We start from the raw sequence: 25579 nt of genomic DNA, 5'->3' as shown, positions 1-25579 counted from the left end.
ATGATAAGATATCATTTCAAAACAGATAGACCTCGGTCAACCGCTAAGTGCCTGATTCTGAAAATCACTGCTGCCTGGACCGTCCTGTTTTGCCCCAAATTGGATCTCTTAGATATTGATACCACATGGAGTTTACTATTCTCTTCGGACACTTTAATTGAAAATCTGGCTGCCCATTTTAGGACCCCGTTCTGTAGCTAGGTTTGTTCCACATCAATTCTGGCTTCCCCTCCTATCCTCATCTCCCCTCTGCCAACGTCCTTGCAGACTTTTCATGTAAGCTTTCCTGGGTTCTGAACTTCACAACATTTATAGCTTACAAAAATATCTTCATATGCCTTTTCTCATTCCAGTTTTAAGTCTTAAAGTAACTATTAGAGGTAGGAGGGAAGTCTTGTTACATTTCTGTTTCACTGAAGAGGAAATTAACTTTAAGAAGTCAAATGACATATTGATATTTACATAGTTAATAATTGGCCTCTTTAGGTCTTTGAACACAGGACTTTTGTGTCTTATTTCAGTGGTTTTCCATCTGATGGGGGCCAGAGATGACTAATCTCCTCTTTTTATTTTTTTAAAGATTTTATTTATTTGAGAGTGAGAGAGAGAGTACAGCCAGGGGAAGGGGCAGAGGGAGAGAGAGGGAAGCAGACTCTTCACTGAGCAGGGAGCCAGATGTGGGGCTCAACCCTAGGAGCCCAGGATCATGACCTGAGCTGAAGGCAGTCACTTAGCTGACTGAGGTACCAAGGTGCCCCAACTAACCTTCACTTTGAACTGACCTTAGAGTTCATCTCAGGAGATAGCCAACTTGCCAGCATGAAAGATTAATATATCAGGCCTCCCAGGATACTTTAACCCCCAAATAGCTGCTCAATGGGTATCAATATCAGATTCTGTATAGTTAGTAGGATAAAAACCAGTGGATGTTAAGGACCTTTGAGAAACATCCCTTAAATTTCTACCGGTCTCTTGAATATAGGACTAGCTCCTATGTGACAATATGGCTTTTATTGGCATAAACCTACTGGGGAGAGAGCTTTGTATGGGATTTCTGCAGATCCAAGCTGACTTGGCTATCTTCAGAATAGAGAAATTATCTTATATATAGTGTATAGGCAGTGTGAGTTGCTACCATCTTTGTCAACCCTTCCAGACTCCCCTTTCTATGTCGGGTTGAAGGCCTGGACATGACATTTCCCAGGCTATCTTGGTAGCAAGACTCTTGTTTAGAGTGGCCCTCTGAGAGGAACTCACTAGAGCTTGAAAAGCCAAAGAAACCATTATCCTGTGGTGGCTGAGATAGGTAGATATCGGCAGAATGGAAATGCAGTTCTTGCATTTCCCTACATTTTTGAAAATCAACAGCATTTTTTTCTGAGCTTCTCTCCTCCAACAATTCCGTTTTAGTAGCATTGCATTTCTTATGTTAAATCCCTTCCTGCTTAGCATTTCTAGAGTGGTAGTATTTCTTGACCTAATTTTGACTGACGACAGCACTTTCCCCATGGTATTGTAATTTTGGTATTCATATTTGTTTCTTACTCTGAATGTTGCTTTCTCTGGTCTCTCAAAGACATGGATGTGTCTTATTCATCTTTGTATCCCAATGCTTGCAATATATGTTGCAATATATGGCACTCAACAAATGTTGAAAGAATACACAAAGAATAAATTTGAGTAAGGAGAGAGTGAGGTGTTTTGGAGTGAGCCAAGAAATGCATATGCTGAGTGGGAAAACAAAATCTTCCAAGTGTTAATCTTTAAGTCCCAGACTGGTTTTAGTTGGTCAACTAGTTCATTCAATCAACACTATCTTGATTAAGAAATTCTATGCAGGGGCACCTGGGTAGCGCAGTCGTTAAGCGTCTGCCTTCGGCTCAGGGCGTGATCCCGGCCTTCCGGGATCGAGTCCCACATCGGGCTCCTCCGCTGGGAGCCTGCATCTTCCTCTCCCACTCCCCCTGCTTGTGTTCCCTCTCTCGCTGTCTGTCTGTCACATAAACAAATAAAATCTTAAAAAATAAAAATAAAAAAAAAAGAAATTCTATGCAAATAAAACCTCTTTATAACCAAGTTGGACCTCTTAAGAATCACAAAAAGAATGTATTTGTACATCCTGCAAATTAGCATTGATGTTCTCGTTAGGGTTAAACTCAATGGTGACATGCCTTCTCACTGAAGTTCATTAGTGGTGATCACTGTAAGACAAACTACATATATGTCGTCCAGTTTTGGCCCATCGTTGGAAGTAGAGAGGGTGGACCCTGAGCAAAACCTAAAACTCTGATCCCTAATAAACATATTAGACATCAGACATTAAACATATTAGACAATACTGTCTCAGCATTTGCTTCAGACAAAGTCTAAACTAAACTGTGTCAGACATTGGGTTAAGCTTTTGGGACACAGAACAGGTAAGTTTTTTTATTTTAAACAATTCACATTGATGATAAACAGCTTAACTAATAATTACAAAATAGTGACAGTTTAATGGGAGCATGGAGGAAAAGCAGCTAACTCAGACTGGAGAGTGAGGCAGAAGGTGTTTCTTAGGGGACTGTGCAGCTGACTCCTGAAGGCTGTATGAAGTGGTGAAGAATGAGAATGGGACTAACAGAGGCAGGCTCTGGGCTGTGGGCTCACGGCATGCCTGGATTCTGTGTGGGTGTGCGCAGATGCAGAGACCCCAGGCCCACATCACAAAGAGCCTTGTGGGCCATGCTTAGGGGCTTGGATTTAGCTGAAAGTCCATGGAGGGCCATTAAGTATAGATCCTGTGTTTCAGTGAAATTCTGCTCAGTTCAGGGACCCCCAGCTTCATTCAAGTCTTTGTCCCTGAAATGTCTTCTAGTTCCAGGGTGTCCTCTAGTTCTAGGGTATCCCATACGGCCATAAACCTGATTAGATGGGCATTTAAAAAGATCCCACTGGCTGCCCTGCAAAAGATGGTGTTCGGGTCATACCTGAGAGCAAGAAGACCAGTAACAAGCTGGTACAGTGGTCCAGATGAGAGGCAATCTGGGTGAGGATATGGAAACCTCAAAGAACAGATCCGTAGATTCCAAATGAACAGATTTTGACTCTTCTCCTCTCTCCTTTAAAAACAATTTTTTTCATTTAAAAATTTTCTGGTTCATTTTATTTCATTTTCATTTGTATTGCATAATATTTTATAGTATGATTCCCTATTTACCTGATGGTTTGGAATATATCCCTACTATATTATCATGCCATCTGTTAGCAAATGCTCTGACAATCAGGTATGATCTTGAACATGGGGTGGGAGGGAAGAGACATGAGTGGATTTACTTGGACCTGCAATACCAAGTTGTCCTTTCTTCAAAAATACAAAATCCTACATAGACAACAAAAGGAGCATAAAGTCAGTTTAAGCAATATATTTCTAAACTCTGTGGTTAAAAATAATTGTAGTACATTTTCCACAGGCTCAAAAACTATCCTGCTGCCCCTAGGGTTCCTGTGTAGCTTGTGCTGGGCCAACAGATCCTTTTGTGGATCCAGAAACTTCTGTGGAAGCAATTTCCTTTCCACTCTGCAAAACTATTCCTGAATTTCTCCCCCTGTGAAAAAGACCATTCATTTTTAATATTCATTTATTAAATACATTTCTTTCTTTCTTTCTTTTTTTTTTTTTTACCAGCAGTAATTTTGCATGCTTAGCCTTTAGTCCGTTTCAGCTATTAGAAAGCTGGAGATCTCAGTTTCAGATAAGAAAAGGTCAGTTGCCATTTTAGATATTCAAATGTTGAATATTTGAAATATTCTCCACTTTGAATATGACGTTTTAAAAAAAATGTAATTTCAGACATGAGTTAGAAAATATAATACTTTGAAAACTGAGAAACAACTAATAACATGACAATTACTTTTACTTTCAAGTACCTGCTTTAAAACCCACAAACCTGATGTGTTTAAATCCTGAGGAAAATATAAAACAACCACCGGGCTTCTATCTAGTCATTTTAAATTTTCTAAAACTTGAGTTTAAGTCATTTTCTGTTTAAGTTTTCTAAAGATGAGCATGAAAATTGTGAAGTGCTAGCTAGCTACTTCCTATTTTCTGACTCATTATTGTACTGGAAAATCTAACTATAAAACTGGAATTCACAGAGCAGCAGTATAGATCTGTGAAACGTGTTCGACAGTCAACCAACATGTTCGGTGATTTCACTTCACAAAGCCTGTCGAGCGAGGACACAGGAGGATCTGGGGAGGAAGGACTTGAATGAAGTCTGGGTCCCTAAGCCCTGAGCAGAATTGCAGACTAGGACTGGAAAATAAATAAATCAGTATTGCTTTATTTTTAAAATTTTTTAAAAAGATTTATTTATTTGAAAGAGAGAGAGAGAGCACTAGTGGGGAGGAGGGGCAGAGGGAGAGGGAGAAACAGACTCTGCCCTGAGCAGGGAGCCTGAAGTGGGACTTGATCCCAAGACCCTGGGATGATGACTTGAGCTGAAGGCAGATGCGTAACCGACTGAGCCACCCAAGTGCCCATCAGTATTGCTTTAAAGGCAGGGGGGTAGGTAGGTGAGGGGTGGGTGTGGGTGAGGACAGCAAGAGAGGGATTTATTCCACTTCTCTCCTTGGTCATGTCAGGACTCCAAGTTTCTTAATATTAGCAAAGTCATGATTCCTCATGCTGAAAATAATGTCTTCTCTTACATTGATTTCTGTATAGACTGACAGCTGGATGTCATTTTAAATATAATAAAATATTATAGTAATATTTGAAAATATCATGTTGAATCTTATTCTAACAATCTCTAAGGATTTCTCAAGTTACTACCTGTAACTCAAGATTCTTAGGTCTTAACTGAATGGGGGTGTAGCTCGGAAATAGGAATTTCCTCTGTGAGTTAAATAACAAATAAGTTCAGAAGTGTACAAAGTCACTGGAAGAGACAGATTGTGGCCTAACTGAAGGTGTTGACATGATTAGAGGAAAGTGGGCCAATCAGAAGTTGGGCTAGTGACACAAAGAACAGGCAGGGTCTCAAAAGCAGACATGGTCCATCGAAGTACCATGGGTAGGAGTTCACATCCTGGACTCCTGCTGTGTAAGGAAAGAAGACTTGACCATTGGGACCTAGAGATGGGCATGTCCCAGGACACAGAAGGGTGCATCTGTCCCATGAACTCAGACACTAGCTCCCTTGATCTGATTCCAGGCTCGCCAGGCATCCTAATAAGGGTTCTCATGGACTGAGCCTCTGAGGAAGGGGTGCATTGACCAGAGGGTGCGAGTGTTTGTACTTCTTTGGTAGTAAATTTTTCTCATGCAAATTACCGATACACTAGTATATCTCTGATCTTGGTTAATATGACACTGCCTCTGGAAGATGGGGCTTTTATGCCAAAAAAGGCACATAGTGATAATCAATGCTGCCTAGTGGGGTTGCAGATGACAAGTTGATCACCTGCAGAAGGCACCACCTGAAAGAAGACACCTGCCTTCTTCAAATGCCCCAGGTGCACAGTGTAACTGTGTTCTCTTTTCTTTCGCTGTGTCTGTGAAAATAGTGCTCTTTTGGTTTACTACTGATTCCAAATCCTGGCTGCATATTAGATTCACCTGAATTTAAACAAAAACATCCAATACCCAAAAGCACCATCTCAGGCCAATGAAAGGTGGAAATCTCTGGACATTGGCTTTGTTTAAAAGCCCTCTGGGTGATTCTAATATGTTCTCAGCGATGAGGACCATTAGCTCAGTTACTGATAGAGACGAACATTTTCTGGTAGGATGAATGGGGAGAAGTTCCCTAATATATTTTAGAAAGCATTTAAGGAGCATTTTACAGTTGAGGAAGCTGAGACTTAGAGACAGGGGGCAACTTGCTCAAATCTGAATAATTAACAGGCAACGGAGCCAGAGTTTGAACCTAACATTTCTTTTAGAAAATACCAAGTTCTTTCTATGCTATCCGAGAGAACGCAGAACACAAAGAAATAATTCTGCCAGATTCTGGTGAAGGGAGAAGGGAGATGGGAGAGGAAGGCAGAAAGGGCATCCAGAAAGACATCCCAAGAAAAGGAAAAAAGGTAGAAAAATTTGCAGGATGATCTCTACAACTGTCTTCAAGGTGTGTGCATAAGACTTCCTGGGGCATGCATGGCTGGAAGATGTAGAATTTTTTTGTTTTGGTTTTTTATCTCTCTCTTTTTTTATGTTTTACAAGGTTCAGGATCCATTGATATGGTCATGTATGTATATAATTTATAAAGAAATAAATACACATATAATGGAGTACATGCTCAAAAAATGTTTACTGGTAGGGACACACAGTCCATTGTTTAGAGATGATCTTCTCCATTAGGACTGCATACAGGCCGCTGCCTGGCAATAGGCACGAATTACTGGCCGCAGGCAGGGCACAGACACAAGACATTCTCGAAACATTCTGCAGATGTCACTGGTGTGGTGATGGCAACCTTGTGTTAGTAAGAATCATTATTCTAGAGCAGAGGTTCTTAGAGTATTGTCTGGAGACCTCCAGGGGTCCTTATGACTTTGTCAGGGACTCCATGAAGTCAAAAATTATGTGCATAAAAATACTCAGGTGTTACTTGCCTTTCTTGTTCTCAGACCCTCCTAAGTATGCAGTGGAGTTTTCCAGAGGCTCCATGACGTGTAAGGATATCACCGTTTGGAAGCTAATGGAATGTTTGCTTGTATATTCTGTGTTTTGACATTTTTTAGTTTAATTTCTAAATGCTAAATATTAATATGTATAACACACATAAACAAAAGCTCTCTGGAGTCTTTAATAATTTTTAAGAATGTAAAGGGGTCCTGAGACCAAAAGTTGTCTTTTCTAGAGACTACAGAAGAGTATATTGAAGGTCGTGAGATACTTATAATAGCGGCAGAAGGCAACAATGAATACTTAAATTGGTTCAAATCGTCAACAGCACTGCATAACGTGTTGGAAATTCAATTCCAAAGGCTTTTAGTCTCATCTCATATAATTTAAATCTTTAAAAACATTTTTGAGAGTGCATTCACAATATATGTATTATTTTAAATCAATGAAAATATACTATTTATAGAAAACATTAAAAAATCACACAATGTAGGGATTTCAAAACACTGAGATAAAGATGAAGTAATATTCTAAAATGATTATTTTTTATTAATGGTGAAAACACCCTTTGCTCTCAATAAGAAATAATGAAATCAATAAATATACTTCATTTTTTTTTAAATCATTATCACTTTGTGATAAAGCTATTCCAAAGTCTGAGTCTAAGTTCACTTTGTTGTGATCCTCAATGTTAATGACCTCTAGAGCTGGAAAGGACACCTACAGAGGATAGAAAAGCGATAGAAAGCAGAATAGAAAGAAAAAAATTGTTGTGCCTTCTTATTCGTGATGAATTACATTTCATTTTAGCTACCGACAATGCAATGGTTTTTGTTGAAACTCAGTAAATTCCAATATTTGATGTCAATTTGTTAGGAAGATGTAGAGTTATGTTGGTATTTTCGATAACTGGGTTCAAAACCCCCTGAAACTCTTCATTTGGATAATTTTTAAACAGACTAAAAATTGTGGTTTCCAAGCTTAGGTGTGCAGATAGGAAAGTTTATAGGGGGCGCGGCTCCATCAGTTTTGGCCCTAAAATCACATAACATGGGAGAATTCAAATGTAGTGTCTCAACATGCAGAAAGCAGATGAGTGCAGGTATCACTACTACCCCCTTAGCTGGGCAGCTCACCGTTCCTTTAGGACTGCTCAGGGGACAGGGGGCTCTGATGTTGAGAAAGGGAGAACGCCAATAGTAATTCATGTATCAAATATTCACCAAATGAACTCAGAGGTTTCCTATTTTCTTCCTGCAACTCCTATTGCCAGCACCCAGCTTTGGAAAAGTCATCAGGGAGTTTTAATTAGAGGAGACGCATCACCAGGTCTCTGGTCTACAAGCACAGGTGAGCAATTAAGTTACATTGAGAGAATGGGCTAGAAAGTGGAGAGTGGCGGCAAAAAGGCAGAAAGAGCCTAGGGCCCAGGCCAGAGCAGCAGAAGGATAGACGTGAGGAGTGGATTCGGAGAGACACTTTGGAGATACGCTTCATAAGTTTGGGTGTGGGAGGAGGGGGAAAAAGTCTAGAGTGGCTGGGAAGATAATGCCATTTTCTGAGCATGGAAAGAAGGGGGCAGGGATAGAATATTAGGAACTCAATTTTGGATATGAACTTCCACCCCTGTGTGATATGAGGGTGACATTTGCAGAGCTGGAAGCAAAGATCAGCTTCCCCCAAGTCTTATTTCTCAGCCCTCTTTATGCTAAGGTTCTTGCCCTTTTTGGAAAGTCATCTTTTCTTTGAGACTCTGAAGAAAGCCACTGATTGGCTTCACTCCAGAAAAATAATGTACACACCCTGACATAAAATTGTGCATATGCTTTCTAGGCCCCCCATCTGTAGAGGCCCACCCATGACTCCAGATTGGAGCCCTGCCCTGACGGGCTCCCTTGCTGTCCTCCTAACCTGCCCTATTTCCCTGTTTATGTGCCATTCTTCTGAGTCAGAGATAATTTGCTAATTTTAGGTCACTTCTTATTTTAGAAGTGCTGATGACTTATGGTCAAATGCTTATGTTCATCATGCTGATTGAAGAATTGTAGTTTTTAATGCTGGGTGAGAGATGGGAGGAAGAATGGATAAAAAGGGAAGAGGTCAATTTGAGGCTTCATGATTCCTCCAGGTTGACTTTCACGTAGCTCACACAGGATGGGGCTTGATGGGACCTACGGCACCACCTGTGCACGATTCTTGCCTCAATCAACCAGAACTGGATCTAAAGTGCAGTAGAGAAGAACAAGCTAAATGGCACCATAAGAAAGCAGTCAGCCAAATTCCGAACGTGGGTCCTTTTACAGAATAAATGACCCAATTGCCTCAACAAATAAATAGGATGAAAAATGAAAAGACAATGTTACAGAATAAAAGAAGCTTAAGTTCTTTCATTGCTAGCAACCCAAAGGAATCAGACTATGTCTGTACAGTGGGCAACCCGAGAAGTTAGAATACGTATTCAGCATTGGATGACGCTAAAAGTCATTTAGCTAGGTGTAAAAACGGTGGTTGTATAAAAGAAAAAATCATCAATTAGAGATCCACACTGATGTATTTATGGGTGTGAGGACACACATGGCTGGGATTTGGTTTGAAATCATACAGGAAAAAAAGAGTGGGTGAAAGATGAAACAAATTTGGCAAAATGCTGACAGTTGTTGAAACCAGATAATGGATACATGAGGGTTTATTAGACTCTACTTTCTTCTGTGTTAACATTTCCCACAGTAAGTTAACAAAAGATCATGAATGATTTGTTAAAACACAGTTCTGAAATCTTGCTGATGATCAGATCTCCTGGGGAGCTTTAAAAAAATAGATTCCGGGAGCTGCAGTCCTGCTGAATTAATCTTCTGTGGGTACGTTTGATTGGGTGGAAGAACGTGTCATTTCACAATTTCCCAGGACTTTGGTGCTGCCAGTCCTCGCAGCCATCATGGCCGTCCGTTACCTCTGCTAAGGTCTGACCCAGGATCTTATACCAGGCTTCCCTCTTCCCTCCTATTTGTCTTTCCAAGCCTCTCTCTGCTCCTCTCTCCTGCTTTCCTTTTCTGCACTGCATGAAGAGGGCAGGAACATTTGGAGGGGCACAGGGCACAGACCTAATGTCCCCTGGGAATGGGACAGGTGGACCCTTCCCACTCCTGTCTGGGCCTTGGTGTCCCCGCGGTTGAACAATGCCCTGCCCTCATAACGTTCACCAAGTTCTCTTACAACACGGGGGTGGGACGCGTGTCCACTGTCCAAGTGTACCTCAAAATGAGGCTGTTTGGGAAACATGGCCTTAATATTTGGGTCTCTTTCTCTCACCATTTGTAAACAGAAAACATCAAAATCTGTTCTTAAATAATTTATTTTTTAATATTGAGTTTTGTGAAAAGTTACACATATTTAGGAAAACTTGAAGGAATCCAACAGAGTAAACAGCTCTCTATTAAGGACAACTAAATGTGCAAATTTCAAATGCTTTCTATAATAAGTATAAATAATTCCATTTTTTCACATTAAGAATGAAAATATTGAGACACACAAAATATTAAAATATCGACTTTAGAAGAACTGGATGAACACTGAAGTTTATTTGAGATCTTTAGAAAAAAATTATTAAGATGTCCAGGAAACAGACTTAATGGCACGCGAGGTGGCAAACATGTCAGGCAACACAAGTAAAGGCTGTGTAGAGTTATAGATTGCTAATATTTTCAGGTCATAAGTTACAGACCAAAAAAAAAAAAAAAAAAGGCAGCCTTTACCTCTGGGGACAATGTTTTCCCCCCTTTTTTTCTAGAAAAAGTATGACAGCAACACAAAGCAAATAGAGAATCTGCAGGCCAAGGACAGAAAGAAACTTCCTTATGCTCATGGTCACAGGGTTTTGCTGTCCCAGCACTAAGGTGCCACTGGTTGTGAGGTCACTGCCAGCACCCCAGGACACAGCGTTAACAGCAAATAGAACCATCATTAAAGGTCACGTCTTCCTGGTGACCTTCTCCAATCTCATCCCCATTCCTTCCCAATCTTATCTCTAAGGAGGTAGGATATTCAAGGCATCTGTCTACTGTGGAGAGCAGTTTTGTTTTTTGTTTTTTCGTTTGGCTAGCAAGGGGCTCTGACCCAAGTTTCATTAAGAAGCATGAGCTTTTAATGAATATCCCTTTGATGCAATTCCTTCTTTCTTAGGGAAGACAACCACATCACATCAGAGAGACCAAATCCCCAAGGTACTCAGTGCTCTCCTGAAAGAGGACTTAATAGGAATATGTTATTTCAACACTACAGCAAGCACTTTACCCAGAGCAGAAGAAACGTCTTCATTTAAATAACCTTGAAATTTGAAATAAAATAAATAAAGTGAATTACATAGACACAATAGGGAGTTCACTCTAACAAGGCAGCTGGTTGAATTCATGCTAGCTGTATACAGATGGCGCCCCAACAACAACCAGAAAATAGGTTATTATTCAGTCTTCCTACTTACATCTCTAGGGCCGCGTTTCAACATAATAAAAAAAAATCCCTCATACATAATATAAGGGTACATTATATATGTACACATTTTTATGCACGCCTCAGTTCTGGCTAACTTCTCCAGGAGTGAAGACAGTGACACCCAAATGGTCACACATCTTCCCACTAGAATATTCAGATTTTTTCCAAGGTGCATACTGTAAAGAGCAGCTGGTTTGCTTTTCAGTGTGAACTGATTTGGCTTCAGCAGCCTCAGAACCACAGTCTGCGGGTGGCTTCGTGTCCGCCGCGTCCGTGGGACAGGGACAAGGCGGCAGGGAAAGGCTGTTCCCCGCTGACACTCCGGCTCCAGCCGGCCGTTCTCCCTGAGCTTCTGAACCCGCGGCCGAGCGGGCGCGCGGGGGGACGGCTGGGGCGTCTTCTCCCTTCTCTCCCGAGACCACGAAGCTGTCCTGGCACACAAGCCACGTCCATGAAGTTCCCGGCCCTCCGCGTGGCAGGCGGCGAGGAGCAGCAGCAGCCCCGATGGGGACCGGGCTGGAGCGGACACACCATGGGCCGCCAGTCCCTGGCCTCGCTCTCCTCCAAGGCCCCCGGGGCAGGCCGGCCGCGACGGCGCCGCGAGCTTCTCTCCGCTCCCCTGCTCGAGGCCGCCCGCAGCTCCCTGCTGGGCATCGCAGTATTTAGGGGCCAGCACCACGCCGGCTAAGGCTCGCGGTCCCCCGTGGCCCGGCCGGCCCGCCGCATCCGTCAGCCGTACAGCTGCTTGAACTGGAAGCACTCATTGCAGTAGCCGCTGCACTTGGCGTTGCCGAAGTGATCGCAGGCGGGGGCGCGGCAGCGCTGTTTGGGGGGCTCCTCGGGAACCGGCTCGCCCCGGTGGGCCCCCGGCCCCACTCGCGGGCCCAGGTGCTGGCACTCCATGCAGAGCTCCTCGCTGCGGCAGGCCAGGATGTTCTTGCAGGAGGCCCGGGCGCACTTGGGCCTCGAGGCGCTCGCCGTGCTCCGAGGCGCGTCTCTGCGCTGGCTGGATCTCTGAGTGGAAAGAGCAGAGAACACTGTTGGCCCCACTGCTCAGAGAGAGCACCAGGCAACCTCGTCTGACAGCACGGGTGGTCCCAAGAACTCTGCGGGGTGGAGAGCAGCTGCCTGACCCAGGGAACCAGAGCTCCCCGTGCTGTGACCGGGAGCTGGCCAAAGACACTTCCCCCCAGTCCCACGACAGCAGGCCTGGTCCCTGGAGGCTGAGGGCGACCACATAGGAGCCTGCGAACACTGGCCCAGCTCGCCTCCGCTTGCATGAATAATAAGCTGCCCTTCTCGAGACAGATTCCCTACATTCTCTAAACAACAGGGGAGGCAACCACCAGCCAAAGTTTGCTTTTCTTACATGCCATTGTGTGGAGGCGCCCGGGCTGCTGCCTCCCCCCTGCATCTGGGGATAAAGGATTACTTCCACTCACGCCTGTGCTGCTACTAACCAATCAGAAGTGTCTGCTCAGCATCCGGCTTTTCGGAGACTCCAAGAGGTTTTATTCTATGACTGACCTGCTTTACTTTTTAAATGAATTCTAGAGCACACTTAGGCCGTGAACATCAAGAGTAGCTGCTGCACTTCCAACCCCGGGGACCACAGTGACTTCTCCCCCCACCCCCTCAGGTTCTTCCCCGGAACTTGGCACGGGGGAACGTCTGCTTGTCTGGGCTCCAGCGAGAGGGCTGGCCCAACAGGGGAGGGCAAGTACCTCAAAGTGTCTCACCAGTTGCTCTTCGGTCCTTTTTGCTTCGTGAAATCTCTGACTCTGAGCTTCGATGAAACACTTCTGACAGTATCCTTCAAACACGGTGCTTCCCAGGGTGCCACATTCCCTCCCCAGACAGGGGACACCGTTCTGGAACCTGGGGGCCGTGGGACTGGCTTTCGTGGAGGCAGTGACAAAATCTAAAAGAGAGTTGGAGCTCATCAGTGCCACGTGTGGTCTCTAAGCAGAGAGAGAGACACCGCCGTGGGACAGACAGACAGGTTCTGGGTACAGGTTAGGGCAGCCAGGACTGTGAGTATGTGAGCACAACCTTTTCTAAATTCAGCCAAAGGAAAAACAATAATGCCATACGGAAACATCTTTGACTTTACAAGCCTCTCGCTTTTGAACATGCCACACTGGCGAGGCATAGGAACAGAACAGGCAGAGACACTAACTGCCCGTCTGTCCCCCTGCAAACGAGAGATTTCTAAAATCACCTGTGTTTTCTCACAGTGTCAGCGGAGACTTCCCCCTCTCCAGCTACTGCCCTTCAGCTTTGGATTTTTCTCTATTACACCTATGTGTCCAAAGAAGTCTTGTTTAAACTCTATCACACAAAGGCCAGACACTGAACGACCTCGTGAAGACAAATTGTATGAACTCTATCTACGAGGGGCTGTAGGGCTTTGGAAGGTGGTTTTCTGTGTCTTTCGCCTCCACGTGACCATCCCTCTGGGCCAGCCACTCTCTCCCCCACTGCCCAGAGCTGCTCTCTTGCAGCTGGGGAGCAAAACTGCATCTAGCCCAGGAGTTTAGAAACGGGGGTTAGGAGTCCATCCTGTCACTCACGTTTGTTTTCTCTGTACTCGATGAAACACAGCGTGCAGAAGCCTTTATTTTCTGGAGTCCCAAAATACATGCAGCCGGCTTTTCTGCACTTGCTCGTCCCCGTCCTGTCCCCTGGAGTCCGTGTGGCCTGAGAGAGGCAGCCAGAGGGAGCCTCAGTCCCAGCTCTGCGGCAAGAATGTGGGGAGAGACTCTGGATGAGCTGCGAGGGGTCTGACTTGGACCTCTGGTGACAGGAAGGAGGGACGCTGGAGCTGAGGTCCGAGGAGGGCTCTGCCGTAGTCCTTTTGAAGCAAGTACTGCAGATCCCATTAAACGTCCTGGTGACGTCCTGCAGGCAGGCTCGGCACTTACCAGGGTCCAAGTGCCTCGTGCTGTCCGAGGGGTGGCCCGCGTTAACCTGCCGGGCGTTGTGGCAGCGCTCACAAAATCCGTTGTGCTGCACGTTCAGCGTGAAAGGGCAGCCGGGGCTCCTGCACTTCATAGCAGTGGTCTCGCTGAACAGGAAGAGGCTGGGCGCCGTCGGAGGGGCCGAATGAGGTCCCCCAGCTGGCTCCTTGGGGCTCCAGTCCACGGGCTCACAGGCCTCGCCCCGGGAGGCCCCGAGAGCCATGCCGGGGAGCACCTCGGGGCCTGGCTTGGAGTGCAGCTTTGAGGATTTGCTCTGGGTCTTTTGCCGCCTCTCTGAGCACTCGTGGCACAGAGGCTGGGTGTTCACGGACATGAAGAAAGGACAGTTGGGTGTTTCACATTTTACGTCCATGAGAGAAAGCTGGGGAACGGAAGGCTCCAAAGGGTTCTGAGCACGCATCTCTCTCCGCTCCTGCTCGCTGTTCTCCTGCCATTTCTTGTACTCGTGCTGGACAAGTTCAAAGTAATCGTCTACCAGGTTTATTTCTTTGGGTAAGTTGGCTTCATCTAGCCTGAAGACCAAAAGGAAAAACATGAGACTAAGCACAAACACAGACACAAACACACACACACACACACACACACGCTTTCACATCATGAGCTCATAGGGCAAACCTGTAGAATGTGGATTATGGCAATGACTTGATATCGCATCACTGACATGCAGGGTCATATGACTAAGAGTCCGCGCCTCCAACACGGCACAGTCTAGTACTGCTAAGAAGATTTCGCTACTTCAAGAATCACAGTCTTACTTAATCAACTTGGTCCACCCCAAATGACCGATAATTCTAAAGAAAGGGCTATTCTGGGGATGCCTCTACAGTGGATTACTCTATTCCTCTTTTAAAAAGTCACTTTTACTTTTTAACGTCTCGGAGATCAAACTTCTAGTAAAACATTACGTCGGGTGTTCATTTGGGACTAGGCTGTGTTACAGTTCAAATCACTGTAGGACCTTGTTGCCTATATTTCACTGTTATTAATCTTAAACTCATGCCTGGTCTCTACCCACATGAGCCGCCCCGCACAGTGACTGAGCAGCGACGCGCCCACAGGTGCTGTCCACGGACTTCTGAGCCTCCGTCACATGTTCGCCTCCACTATGAGAAACTGATTCTCCTATGCCTCCATGGTCCCCTCTGCTGTATCTCAAGTCCTAACAAACATGTATCTCTCCGACAGAAAGCCAGTGTTTGCGATCTGGATACCTGCACAAGACGCGCTCTGGGTCTCTCCTCCACCTTCCACGTGGCAAAAACCCTATGGCTGCCACATACACACAGTCTACAGCCCCGTCTGTTGTCTGCTGTGTCTGTCCTCACCCATAAGCCAAGAGAAAAAGGTTGTGTTTCCAAGAATTTTCACTTGCTAGCCTCGGACTAGGGCAATTAAACAAAACACAACAAAACTATCTTTGGTTTAATATACTCAAAAGCCACAGTTCTGACTGTCAGCATCCAGACTGCAGGGAAGTCACCACGGAGAAATTCCTCGTTCCCAGGGGAAACCCAAGTTAGGATGGCCTCTGGTCATCCTCTCTGACTCACGTACACCGCTCTGAATTTGTTTCACATGGGAGGAAACTGGCTTCAAATAACGTTATGGTGGAGCTCTGGGGTGGCATCAGCCTATGTGGCCGAAGTAAAAACGGCTGAAGATGGCAAAGGACAGAGCGAAGGATAAACTCTTACTTCGCGGCATTGATCAAGTGGGTGGTGCCATGGTCCCAGCCCTGGACAGGGATTTCAATCACCATCAGGTATTCTTTCAAGAGCTTTTCCTTCATCTCATTTTCAGGATCTGTCAAAAAGTGAACTTTTAAGTCTTCAAATCTTCCTCGCTCTCTGTTAACAAGTGGAACGGCTCGGATTTCTGAGGGAAAAAAAAATACCATAAGCAACACATGATTCTACTAAATGAGATTATGTGTGAGGCCGCATATGTAACGATCACATTTCGAAAACACAGAAAGGATACAATGAAAGGGTGGAAAAGTATCATCCAGCCACAGCCAAACTCAGATGGGGAAACAAACTCTAACATAAAAGGCTTTGTTCTGGAAGGTCAGAGAATATTAGGCAGCCTGGAGGCAGTGGATCTCGTCGGGTAAATTGCCACACTTCAGAATCACACTGATCTGAGTCTGAATCCTGACTTTGCCACTAGCAAGCTCTGTGACATCAGGCAGGTTACTGAACCTCTCTGAGCTTCAAGGGTCTCGTCCGTAAAACAAGGCTCACAGGGCTTACAGTCCACAGGGATGCCGAGAGGATGAAATGAAGTGAAATGATGTCCCTAAAGCACTTCGCACCCTGCCTCTTGCAGAGGAAGCTATCATAGTAATAGCTACCTGACATTTAGCTGCTCCACGCCAGGGCTCTGTGGGCCTTACTCCGTCATTTATCAAAGGGCAGCAGTCACGTGTATACCTACATCTCCCACTTGCAACTAAGCTGTGCAAAGTGCTTTCCAAGCCATACGCAAAGATAGTGGGATTACTGTCATTGCATTACTGTTGATAATCAGGCAAATGACAGAACACTGTATTCACATAAAAATAATTAAAAAACATAAATGAGGCCAGAGGGCCCCAAAGAGCCCGATGTTCAGTGCGAACAGGGCGTCCCAGTATCTACCAGCAGTTACAAACGTGAATCCACGCTCAGTGTTCTCACCAGGTCCGCTGTCCTTCAGAGTCACCAGGGGTACAAAGTGCTGGCTGTCATAGCCGAGAATGATGGGGTATCGGTAGCACTCCTGGGCTGGCCAGTGGAGAGGCAGGTAAATCCCGCCCACCTTCAAGGGAGCGAAATTGGAACCCGATTCCAAACTTCTCAGCATTTTGTCTGTTTAGGGAAAGAGCAAGAGAAATAAGGCCCTCGGGTGATTTCTATCGAATTCCCTTCAGCTTCTATCGTCTGTGACTTGGGGTCTTTTCCCGAGAACTAAAGCATTCCGGCCGAGCAGCACGTGAATACAAATAAGCAACCTGCAGGGATCTCACCTGAAATGACAATGATGGGCCTTCTGAGGATGTTGCAAAGGACAAATATGTGTATTTCTTCCAGTGAGTTATACTGAAGTCCGCCTCGGGCCACGGGTGTGTCTGTTGATGCCATTTTGACAAGGCTGTCCCACTCATCCGTCCAATTCTAAGGAGAAGTGGGTAAAGGGAAAATCATGATTGAATGTACTATGCATTAAAAACTGAGTCTGACTTTGCTTTACGATTATTCATTTATATAACTCAGCTTACTTTTCCCCTTTCTGGAAATCATCGTTCAAATGATCACCCTTTTTTCCCCATTTTGGTTTTCTTCCTTTACTATTTTCCACTATAAGGCCAACTTAAAAGCGGGGGAGGATGGGGACAGTACCTGCTTTCAAAAAAATCCCTGATGAGGCATAACACCAGAGCCTCTTATCCAAATGTACACAAAAATTCCAAGCTCGTGACTGAGAATGGTGAGCCCCACGTCTGAGTCTGCCTGGCAGGCTCAGTAAAGCATGCAAAGGGCAATCAGATTGGAAAGCAACCAAAGCCCCACAGGAAAGGCCATGAGCAGAAGCCCTTTTGCTAAATGGAAGAGATCCACAGCTGGGAATCTGCTGCCTGGAAACCTCCCAGCAGTGACAAAAGCCTCAGGTTCACCCCACAGGAGCTTTCTGGTGTTTTCCATGGGCTCTGCTTTGCTTAGCCAAGTTCACGTGACCTAGTACATCATATGCTCCTTGAGAGCAGGGCCTGGCCAGAGAGACCCTTCACCTACCAGGGAGCTCTACCGGTAGATACTTAATGGCGGAACATTTGTTAACATACCCGAGTGTCGTAGCAAAGCCCCGTTTCCACAAATTCCTGAGATTTAAGGGACTCCAGCTGCCACCGGAATTTGAAGTTGCGTGTATCCGTCTCCTTGAGAGTGCTGAAGAGCGCCTTCCTCAGGACCAAGTCTGTGTCCTGAACACCCCACATGTACTGAGAAGCAGCATGCATGAGGCAGTTTCCATCACCTGAGGACAGAAGCCACACACATCAAAGGCCGAGCATAGGTTTATAGAATGCACCAGCCCTGCCACTGGTACAGGGGACCCAACAGGGCATGTGAGAGATGCAAACAGTTTACTTTCTTAGTCCAATGGCCAGCTGAGAACATTTCACAAGCTGATGGTGGCTTTGAGGGAAAAAACCATTCTTTTCACTCTTATTTTTAATGACTGACACTAAGAGAGCAAAGGGGCCAGGGACTGATTATCAGGGGACCTTGGTTCTAGCCTGACTTGCCTTAACTGGTTTAGGTGTGACCTTGGGGGAAATTCCTCAGCTTCTGAGTGTTTTTTTTTCTCTTTGTGAAATGAGAGTATTGGATTATGATCTCTAAAGTCCATCGCATTCCAGTATTCCTTGATGTTTTGCCCAAGACACTGGCACTGTCACTGTCACTCTGAGGCTCTGGAGAGAACACACAGGGCAATATGCACAAACCAGGAAGCTGCCTGGGCTCGGTTTACTAGACAGGGACGGTCTGGCTATGACTCAGTGATAAATGACTTGACCATTCCACTGAGGCCTCTGGGGCCTGGGAGTTTCCTCTCCTGATTTGTAAAGTGGGATGGAGGACACCGCACTACCTCCTCAGCCTGCCTTTGAGCATTGTGAGAAACAGGTCCAATTTTACCATTAGTTTATTACTTTCACAGGTTAAAACCTACAATTCAGGACACTGACTTTTTTCCCAACCTCCACGCAATAAACATTTCGGGGAATGTTTAATACCAAAAAAGTCAACACCTTAATATCTCGTGGCCAAGTACACCACTGTTTTTATGAAGAAGGGGTGAACTAATTTCTTACATTACTCTACAAGCAGGGTTATCAACGCTTTTTGAAATTTTCTATCAAATCTTAAGTATAGTCAAACTGTAAAAAACAAAAACAAAACAAAGAAAACCCGTCAATCATATATATCCAGAGCTAGTATCCCTGCAACTCACACATATGGAAAGACGAAGTAAGTCAGTCTTCACAAGAATGAACGAAAAAAGATCGCTCAGCCTTTTGTCTTGGCAGAAGTGTGGCAACGATTGCATTCTGTTGAAATTTCCCCTTTGCAAAATCTAGAGCAAAGATAAGGCTTTTTTTTTCTTCTTCTTGTGCTTACTTTCAGTTCTTTATTGAGATGCACCAGTACAAAATTCCCTAAGCAACATCTGGAATTCCCCAGCGCTAAGTTATTTGACTAGCAATTGAGCAACAGCTATTGTACTTTTTGTTCTGGTGTGTAGACATTTAAACTGCGAAGGGCACCCTGGACTTTCCAAGTGGGTGTGGTCAGGGTGAGCTGGAATAGGGCTACTCATTATACAAGTGAAATCGCGGCAGCCAATAGACGCTGGAATTTTTCACATGAAGTTTCAATTTTATGCCACCTACTCCCTTCCTCATTCACCGCAGTCTCATATCCTCAAATGCAAACTTGTGAATCACCCCCTCCCCAAATAGACCACTGACTTTGTAGAACCCTCCTAGAGGGGAAGGGTTAAAAAAAAAAAGGTGCTTAATAAAAGCCAGAGAGTAAAAGTCACTTTGTCTATTCCCCCTCCCCTAAATATCTTTTCTTCCTTTTCCAGAATTTTAAGGAATTTTCTTGAAAGTGGGGAAATAAGAGGATCTGAGCTCCCACATTCCTATTTCCCAGAAAATGTTATCAAAATGCACTTGCTTTTGTGGCTTTATTTGTAGCATGCATCCTTGTTGACTTTAATGACAGATCTTTGCAAAACAAGTGTTTACCATTTATATCCATTATTTTCTTAAGGAGTAAGTTCAACCTAAAACGTCAGTTAATTCTGTTAATGATAAGGTTTTCCTCTTCCTACCACATCTCTAGTTTGGCAGAATCTCTCTGTTTCCACCTCTCCCAGAGTTCACTCCGTTTCTTTTTAGTAACAAAATGGGAGAGAGTTAAAACCACAAACTGTCAGGAATATAAACCCCTTGATGATGACTTAACATAATTACCCACTTCTACGCATCACTTGATTTAAGGCCAAGAAAAATGTAAACACTAGCTCTCCCCAGTTTTCATTCTACCTTTGTTTCTAAGAATCTGTGCTTCAAAAGTAGAGGCAAGATGTTGAAGTACTGCACAAGAACCCTCCCCCCTCCCCCCGCCGCCCCCAGGAACACCGCAAAATACCTATCTCCAATCACTCCACGCTACCCAACTCAAAAATGGCCACAGTTAATGCACAAAGTTAATTAATAATCTTATCCTCTCACTGTCAACAAGGATTTCTGTGCTTGGATGTATTATTTTGATCAAGGTGGTCTTAAAGAAGGACTGTTACTTAAATAAGAACCTGGTTCCTGCCCTCTTCTAGACTGTAAGCATTTAATTGATTGTGGCAGTCTCCTTGCTTCTTGTAATAATTAGCGACATTATAATGAAAGATTATGTATCTGCATGAAACAGTGTGCTTGGCCATGATACACATACTCTTGCTCAAAGGAAATAATCAAAAAACAAAACAATAAAGTTTAGAACAGAAAACAGTTCCTAGTGGTAAAGGACCACTGGGCAGATACAGATAGCAAGAAATTCAGAACTAGGAATCCCTAAAAATAATGAAGAAAAGGTCTGAAGTCTGTGCTACAAATCTCGAGTATCTTTCTACTTCATGTCACGGGACCAAAGCCAACAGAACCTAGGTCAGGGAGAGGCAGACAACAGCTGCTCACTGGCTAAGCCATAAAATGTCATCAATTCAAGATGCGTAAGGTCATCATTACGAGCATTTTCTAATGATAGTGGCAAACGATAGTAATACTAGTTTTCACACCATGCTTTCTTTTTGAACTTAAAGCCTTTTATTGTTTCCATTACTGGCTAGGAAAGGGTATTTTACAAATGATTACACAAACAGCCACAAAAATTAGATACCTAAGTCCTCCAGTGGGAGGCATGTGTTCAGAAATGCAGCCCTCCAGCTGCAGTGGCTCTGCTAATACGCACAATTAACAAAATATCCTTCATAAAAAGGTTGAAAAACAAGCTTGCTTTTATCACATGCCTTTTATGGAGGATTCTTTGCTAAGGGGTCTATGCTCTCAAGAGACTTGAGTTTGGGCCAGCGGTATCAGAAATGAAGGAACGGGGACCCCGCACTGTGGGAGCCAAGCCTTAGACGAGAGCTTCTTACCATTCGTTTTCAGGGCCACCAGCTTCCTGACTTCCCGACACCAGTTGAGCCTCTTCTGGCTTTCGAGGGAGTCCTGGATGTTTCTGTCGATGAGAGCTTTGTGGATGATCTCCCGAAATTGTGGACAAAACTGGCAAGTTCTGAACATTTCTAGTGTGTATCGGTGCATGGATTTAAAATGGTGAATGATCCCATTGGTAGGCTTAAATATATCTTCTGGAGTTCTCTCTCGTATCTTCACAGCTTTCCGCATGTTGCTCAGATACAAAGCCTGGGGAAGGAGTTGTTCAGCCATCGTGCTCTGTAACACCTGAACAGGGGGGGAGCAAAACCCATTCCGTTAGCCCGACTCTGAGGACCACTCCTAAACACCTGCCTGCAGGAAACCCCGGGGTTTGAGCTTGTCATTACCCTCATCTGTAGGCAAAAGATCTTAGTCACCTCTCCTCCCAGGATACTAGCTGGCCCCCAAGATTAACTCACACTGGACTGTTCTAAGTTACATCACTTTTAAAGATTAGTCTAAACAAGAGAAGGAAGGCGGGGAGTGGGTGCTGAGGAGGAGGGGAATAACCCGTATTTTCAGTAACGTCTGTCAGGGAGCCCAGCCTATCTGTCAGCAACAGGTACTGCACCTCATAACCAACAAGTTCCCATCCCATTCTCGTGCCACTCTGACAAAGCCCCTGGATCTCAGGAGCTCTGGATGCCAGTGGCGGCCACAAGGCGGCCCTGACAAGTCTGTAGCTCCTCCCCTAAGACCACTGCTCAGCAACCCCTGCTCTCAGGTGAAGCCTTGATTTATCTCTTTTAAGCGCTCCCTCCCTATACGGCAAAGTAAATGTTTTGTGAAAAATCTTGCAATTTTACGTTGTCATCTAGGCCGCTGATCAGAATTTGCTCTTCAGCCCCAAAGAGAAATACTTACAAAGAGTTCATTTATAAAATGTATTATAATATTTTTAAGGTTAAAAACTGAATAAGCCTATCTCCAGTAAGATGCTTTGCAATTTTAAGAGCAAACAATAAGTCTTTCGGAACCTCTCCATTGAACTTTACAACATCAGAATAAGAAATAGAATTTTAACAATAATAGAAGAATCAATTTTACACTTTCAAGAGCAGGCAGTAGAGTTCCATTATTCCAACTCAAGTGCCAACCACATTTATTACCATGCTCCAGGTACCAACACTCAGATGCATTTCCCACCCTGTCTTCACCCTGCAATCTTCAAGCGTAATCCACTGGTGGAAGGAAATGAAAGTCTGGAAGCAGGCAAGGAAAGATGGCCAGGGGGACACTCAGGACAAATGAAGGAAGCAGGGGGCAAAACCCACCATCTACAACCCATGCCAACAGCCTGGGATGTTGTGAATTGACACAACATGGGATCCCTGCAGTGTGGAGCTGTGTGGAAAGCCAGCTGTCACTCAAAAGCCTTAGCAGGGTCCCTTACCACACATCTTGGTTTCCAAGATGGTTTCAGAGCCTGAACATATTCCCTAGGAAGTTTCACGGCGATTGTTAATCTCACTCCTGTGTCCTACTATTTGCCAGGGCAAGCTTTTAGTTGGGGAAGACCTTAAACCTATGTAAGAGAGACAAGAAACCTAGATTTTTAGGGAAGCCATTCCTAGGTGGGTCTAGGCTCTCTTAAAGTCATTGATGAAGTGGTTTAAATTCTTGTGGTCCACTCAAAGTAGAGAAGGTGGACTAGATGACCACAGGGTTGCTTTCTGGTGATAATTTTGGATCAGGATTCCCAATCTGATTGCCAGTGAGGCCTGGGAGAAGTAATTCTCTGGGTCAGTTGGTAATCTTTCCTTTGACGTCAGCCATTCCCTGAAGGTGGAACTGGGCAAAATTATAGCAGGACCACAAGCACAATGAGGGGATAAAAACATTACACCCGTTTCCACTTGGTGGCATGGCCAAAGTCTCTCAATGTCACTCATTCATCTGTCCATCACTCAAAAAGCACTGCCTGACCACCTACTGAAGGTTGAGTGTCATGCTTGATGCTGCGGCTAAAAATCCAAGACGGCCTTATTCCCTGTCTGCAGTCAAAACAACAGAAGGACAGGTCCTGCTCAGGTTCCACACCATCGAGGGCAGACAGCTTTGCCTAGACGCCAGATATTCTTCCTAACACCTGCCCCTTGCTATTCCCACAACACCACCCCTGTGGCTGTAGTGCCTGCTCTCAGACGAGAAGAGGCGGGAAGTAAAAAGATTTGAAACAAACTAGGTGTTGCCTTTTTGTTTTTCTAAGCCTTCTATTATTCTCTTCTCACTTAAAGATTTTTCTGCCAAGACCTCAAATAGTGAGAGCTTTTAGCCCTAAGCAAGACATGCAAATGTCAGTACCACATAGCCCAGGGTCATCTCATTCATAGGTTTAGCCTTGCACTGACTGCAGAATCGTCTCCTTAAAAGAATCAAAACCCACCATCCAAATTCCCAGTTCTCGGATTTCTCCGCATCTAAGATTAAAGAATAAATTTCCCTGACCTGTGATTGTAACGTCCTTACAGGAAAAGACATACGCTATCACCCTTAACATTTCCTTTACACTTGTTACCTCACTGACTTTTTATCAACAAATGCCTCATCGAATTTTGGGTAAGTCTCCCTCCCAAACTTCGAAAACTGTACAAAGAACTGTAAAAATCAAAGAAGCACCTCAGACAATGAGAATGGAACTGGGTACTCAATAACTGGGGGCACTAGGGCTATGGTCCAGAGGACTGTTGAATGGACAACGGTTCTCCCCAAGTGCTGCCCTGAGACACTTGACCAGCCACCAGCTTTCCAAAGAAAGAAGATCAGAGGCAGGGAGAACTGAAAACAAAGCGGTCTCAAAAGAGCTGAGCTCCTTCCTTACTTAATACCACTGCTTTCCTGAGAGGCCAGGTGGCAGGATGTGGGACGACCCGGGCTGACAAAGACTGTCTGACTGTGGGCTAGGGGCTGGGGCAGGGGCCTGCAGATCCCTGTAAACTGGAGCACCCGAAAAGCAGGCCAACGACCCACTTTAACATGCACACCTCTTCCAGTGCTGCGACTGAAGATCAACACCGTCCCTCGACCCCACCCACCTCCCTGCACTACACTCCCTGGGTCTGCAAACCGTCCCTGGACAGGCTGGGTGGCGGAGTCCCCCACCCCCGCCGGGTTTTGTGGCCTCCCCGACATCCCACCCGCGGTGGGCTGCTTCTGCACAATCTGGGAAGAAGCCACATTGGTTCTGCGAGGTCGACGTGGCCAACAGCATCCAGAGCTCGATTTAAAAATAAAAAAGGCACGAAAAGGAGCAAAGCACCAAGGACCACCCGACCTGGGAGTCCGGAGGCTACTCGCCAGCAGTCTGCTGCAGCTTAAGTTCTTTGCAGTATTTAAAAGGAACAGCTGGCTGGAGGATTCCAGAGCTGTCACCCCAACATCTGGCGCGGCGACCTCGACTCCTAGCATTTCAAAACCTACAGTGGCCACGAACAGCCAACAAATTCCCCTCCAGGACCGTTGCAAAACCCATGGCAGGTAGACGAGGCCAGCCCGGGAGTCGCTGCCAATTCCGCACCCGCAGCCCTGGCCCCGCGAACCCGGTGATTACCTGTCCCGGCCGCGCGATCCTCTTCGGAAGTCCCAAGTCCGGGTCAGGGCAGGCGCGCGCCGCAGGCGGGGGTCGGGACCGCGCGGAGGAGGCGCCCCATGGACGCCGGGGCTCGGCGCTCGCTCGCTGGGCCGGCCGGGGGTGTGGATCGCGCCCGCTGCCGCCCGCCGCCGCCGCCGCCGCCGCCGCACTTCTCCCGGCGGCTGCTGTCACCGCTCCGCCCCCACGGGCTCCGAGCTCGCTGCACTTGGCCCGCTGCGAAGACTGCAGACTGCCAGTTCTCTTTTTCCCTTTCTGTTTTACCGCCGGCGGAGAGCGGGGATTTCCACACAGGGACTTTCCAGTCACGTGACGCCCTGCCCGGCGCCGAGAGCCGCGGGTCGCCGGCCGCCAGGGGGCGCAGGGGACGCGGGAGGCGCAGGGGGCGCGGGAGGCGCGGCAGGCGCAGGAGGCGAGCGGCGCCCCGCCCCGTCCCGCTCCGCCCCGTCCCGCCCCCCGCGCGAGAAACTCCTGAGCTCCGCCCCCGGGTGTCCCCGCGTGAGTCACCTGGGCATTTCGGAAGCTGGCCCAACGTCACATCCATGTGGAAATCGCGGTGATGGGAACTGGAAATGAAATAGGTTCTTTTTTCTCAGCCGTTTTTCTGCAGAAAATCACCAACTGTGGAGAACAAGAAGGGAAA

At 45.7% G+C, this 25579-nt stretch overlaps 1 protein-coding gene across 2 annotated transcripts; it reads right to left on the bottom strand.

The window, feature by feature from the left end:
* Window positions 1-9954: 9954 nt before the first annotated feature.
* TNFAIP3 (TNF alpha induced protein 3) lies at window positions 9955-25198 on the bottom strand. 2 transcript variants are annotated; one of them, XM_045814743.2, is made up of 9 exons: window positions 24898-25198; window positions 21284-21593; window positions 17904-18094; window positions 17088-17235; window positions 16759-16929; window positions 15775-15955; window positions 13673-14592; window positions 12824-13020; window positions 9955-12113 (listed from the first exon to the last, which is right to left on the bottom strand). In XM_045814743.2, the coding sequence occupies exons 2-9, from the start codon at window positions 21576-21578 to the stop codon at window positions 11829-11831; spliced, it is 2388 nt and encodes a 795-aa protein (XP_045670699.1). In that variant the 5' UTR covers window positions 21579-21593; window positions 24898-25198; the 3' UTR covers window positions 9955-11828. The 2 variants fall into 2 exon arrangements, with proteins under 2 accessions (XP_045670699.1, XP_045670698.1); XM_045814742.2 differs by lacking the exon at window positions 24898-25198 and having other exon boundaries at window positions 12839-13020; window positions 21284-21611.
* Between the last annotated feature and the right edge of the window lie 381 nt (window positions 25199-25579).

This window comes from Ursus americanus, chromosome 11 (genome assembly GCF_024610735.1).
Source record: "Ursus americanus isolate L20-20 chromosome 11, mUrsAme1.1.p, whole genome shotgun sequence".
In the NCBI taxonomy this organism is placed as follows: domain Eukaryota; kingdom Metazoa; phylum Chordata; class Mammalia; order Carnivora; family Ursidae; genus Ursus; species Ursus americanus.
Note: the sequence above shows the minus strand (reverse complement) of the source record. Positions and strands in the feature narration are given on the sequence as shown.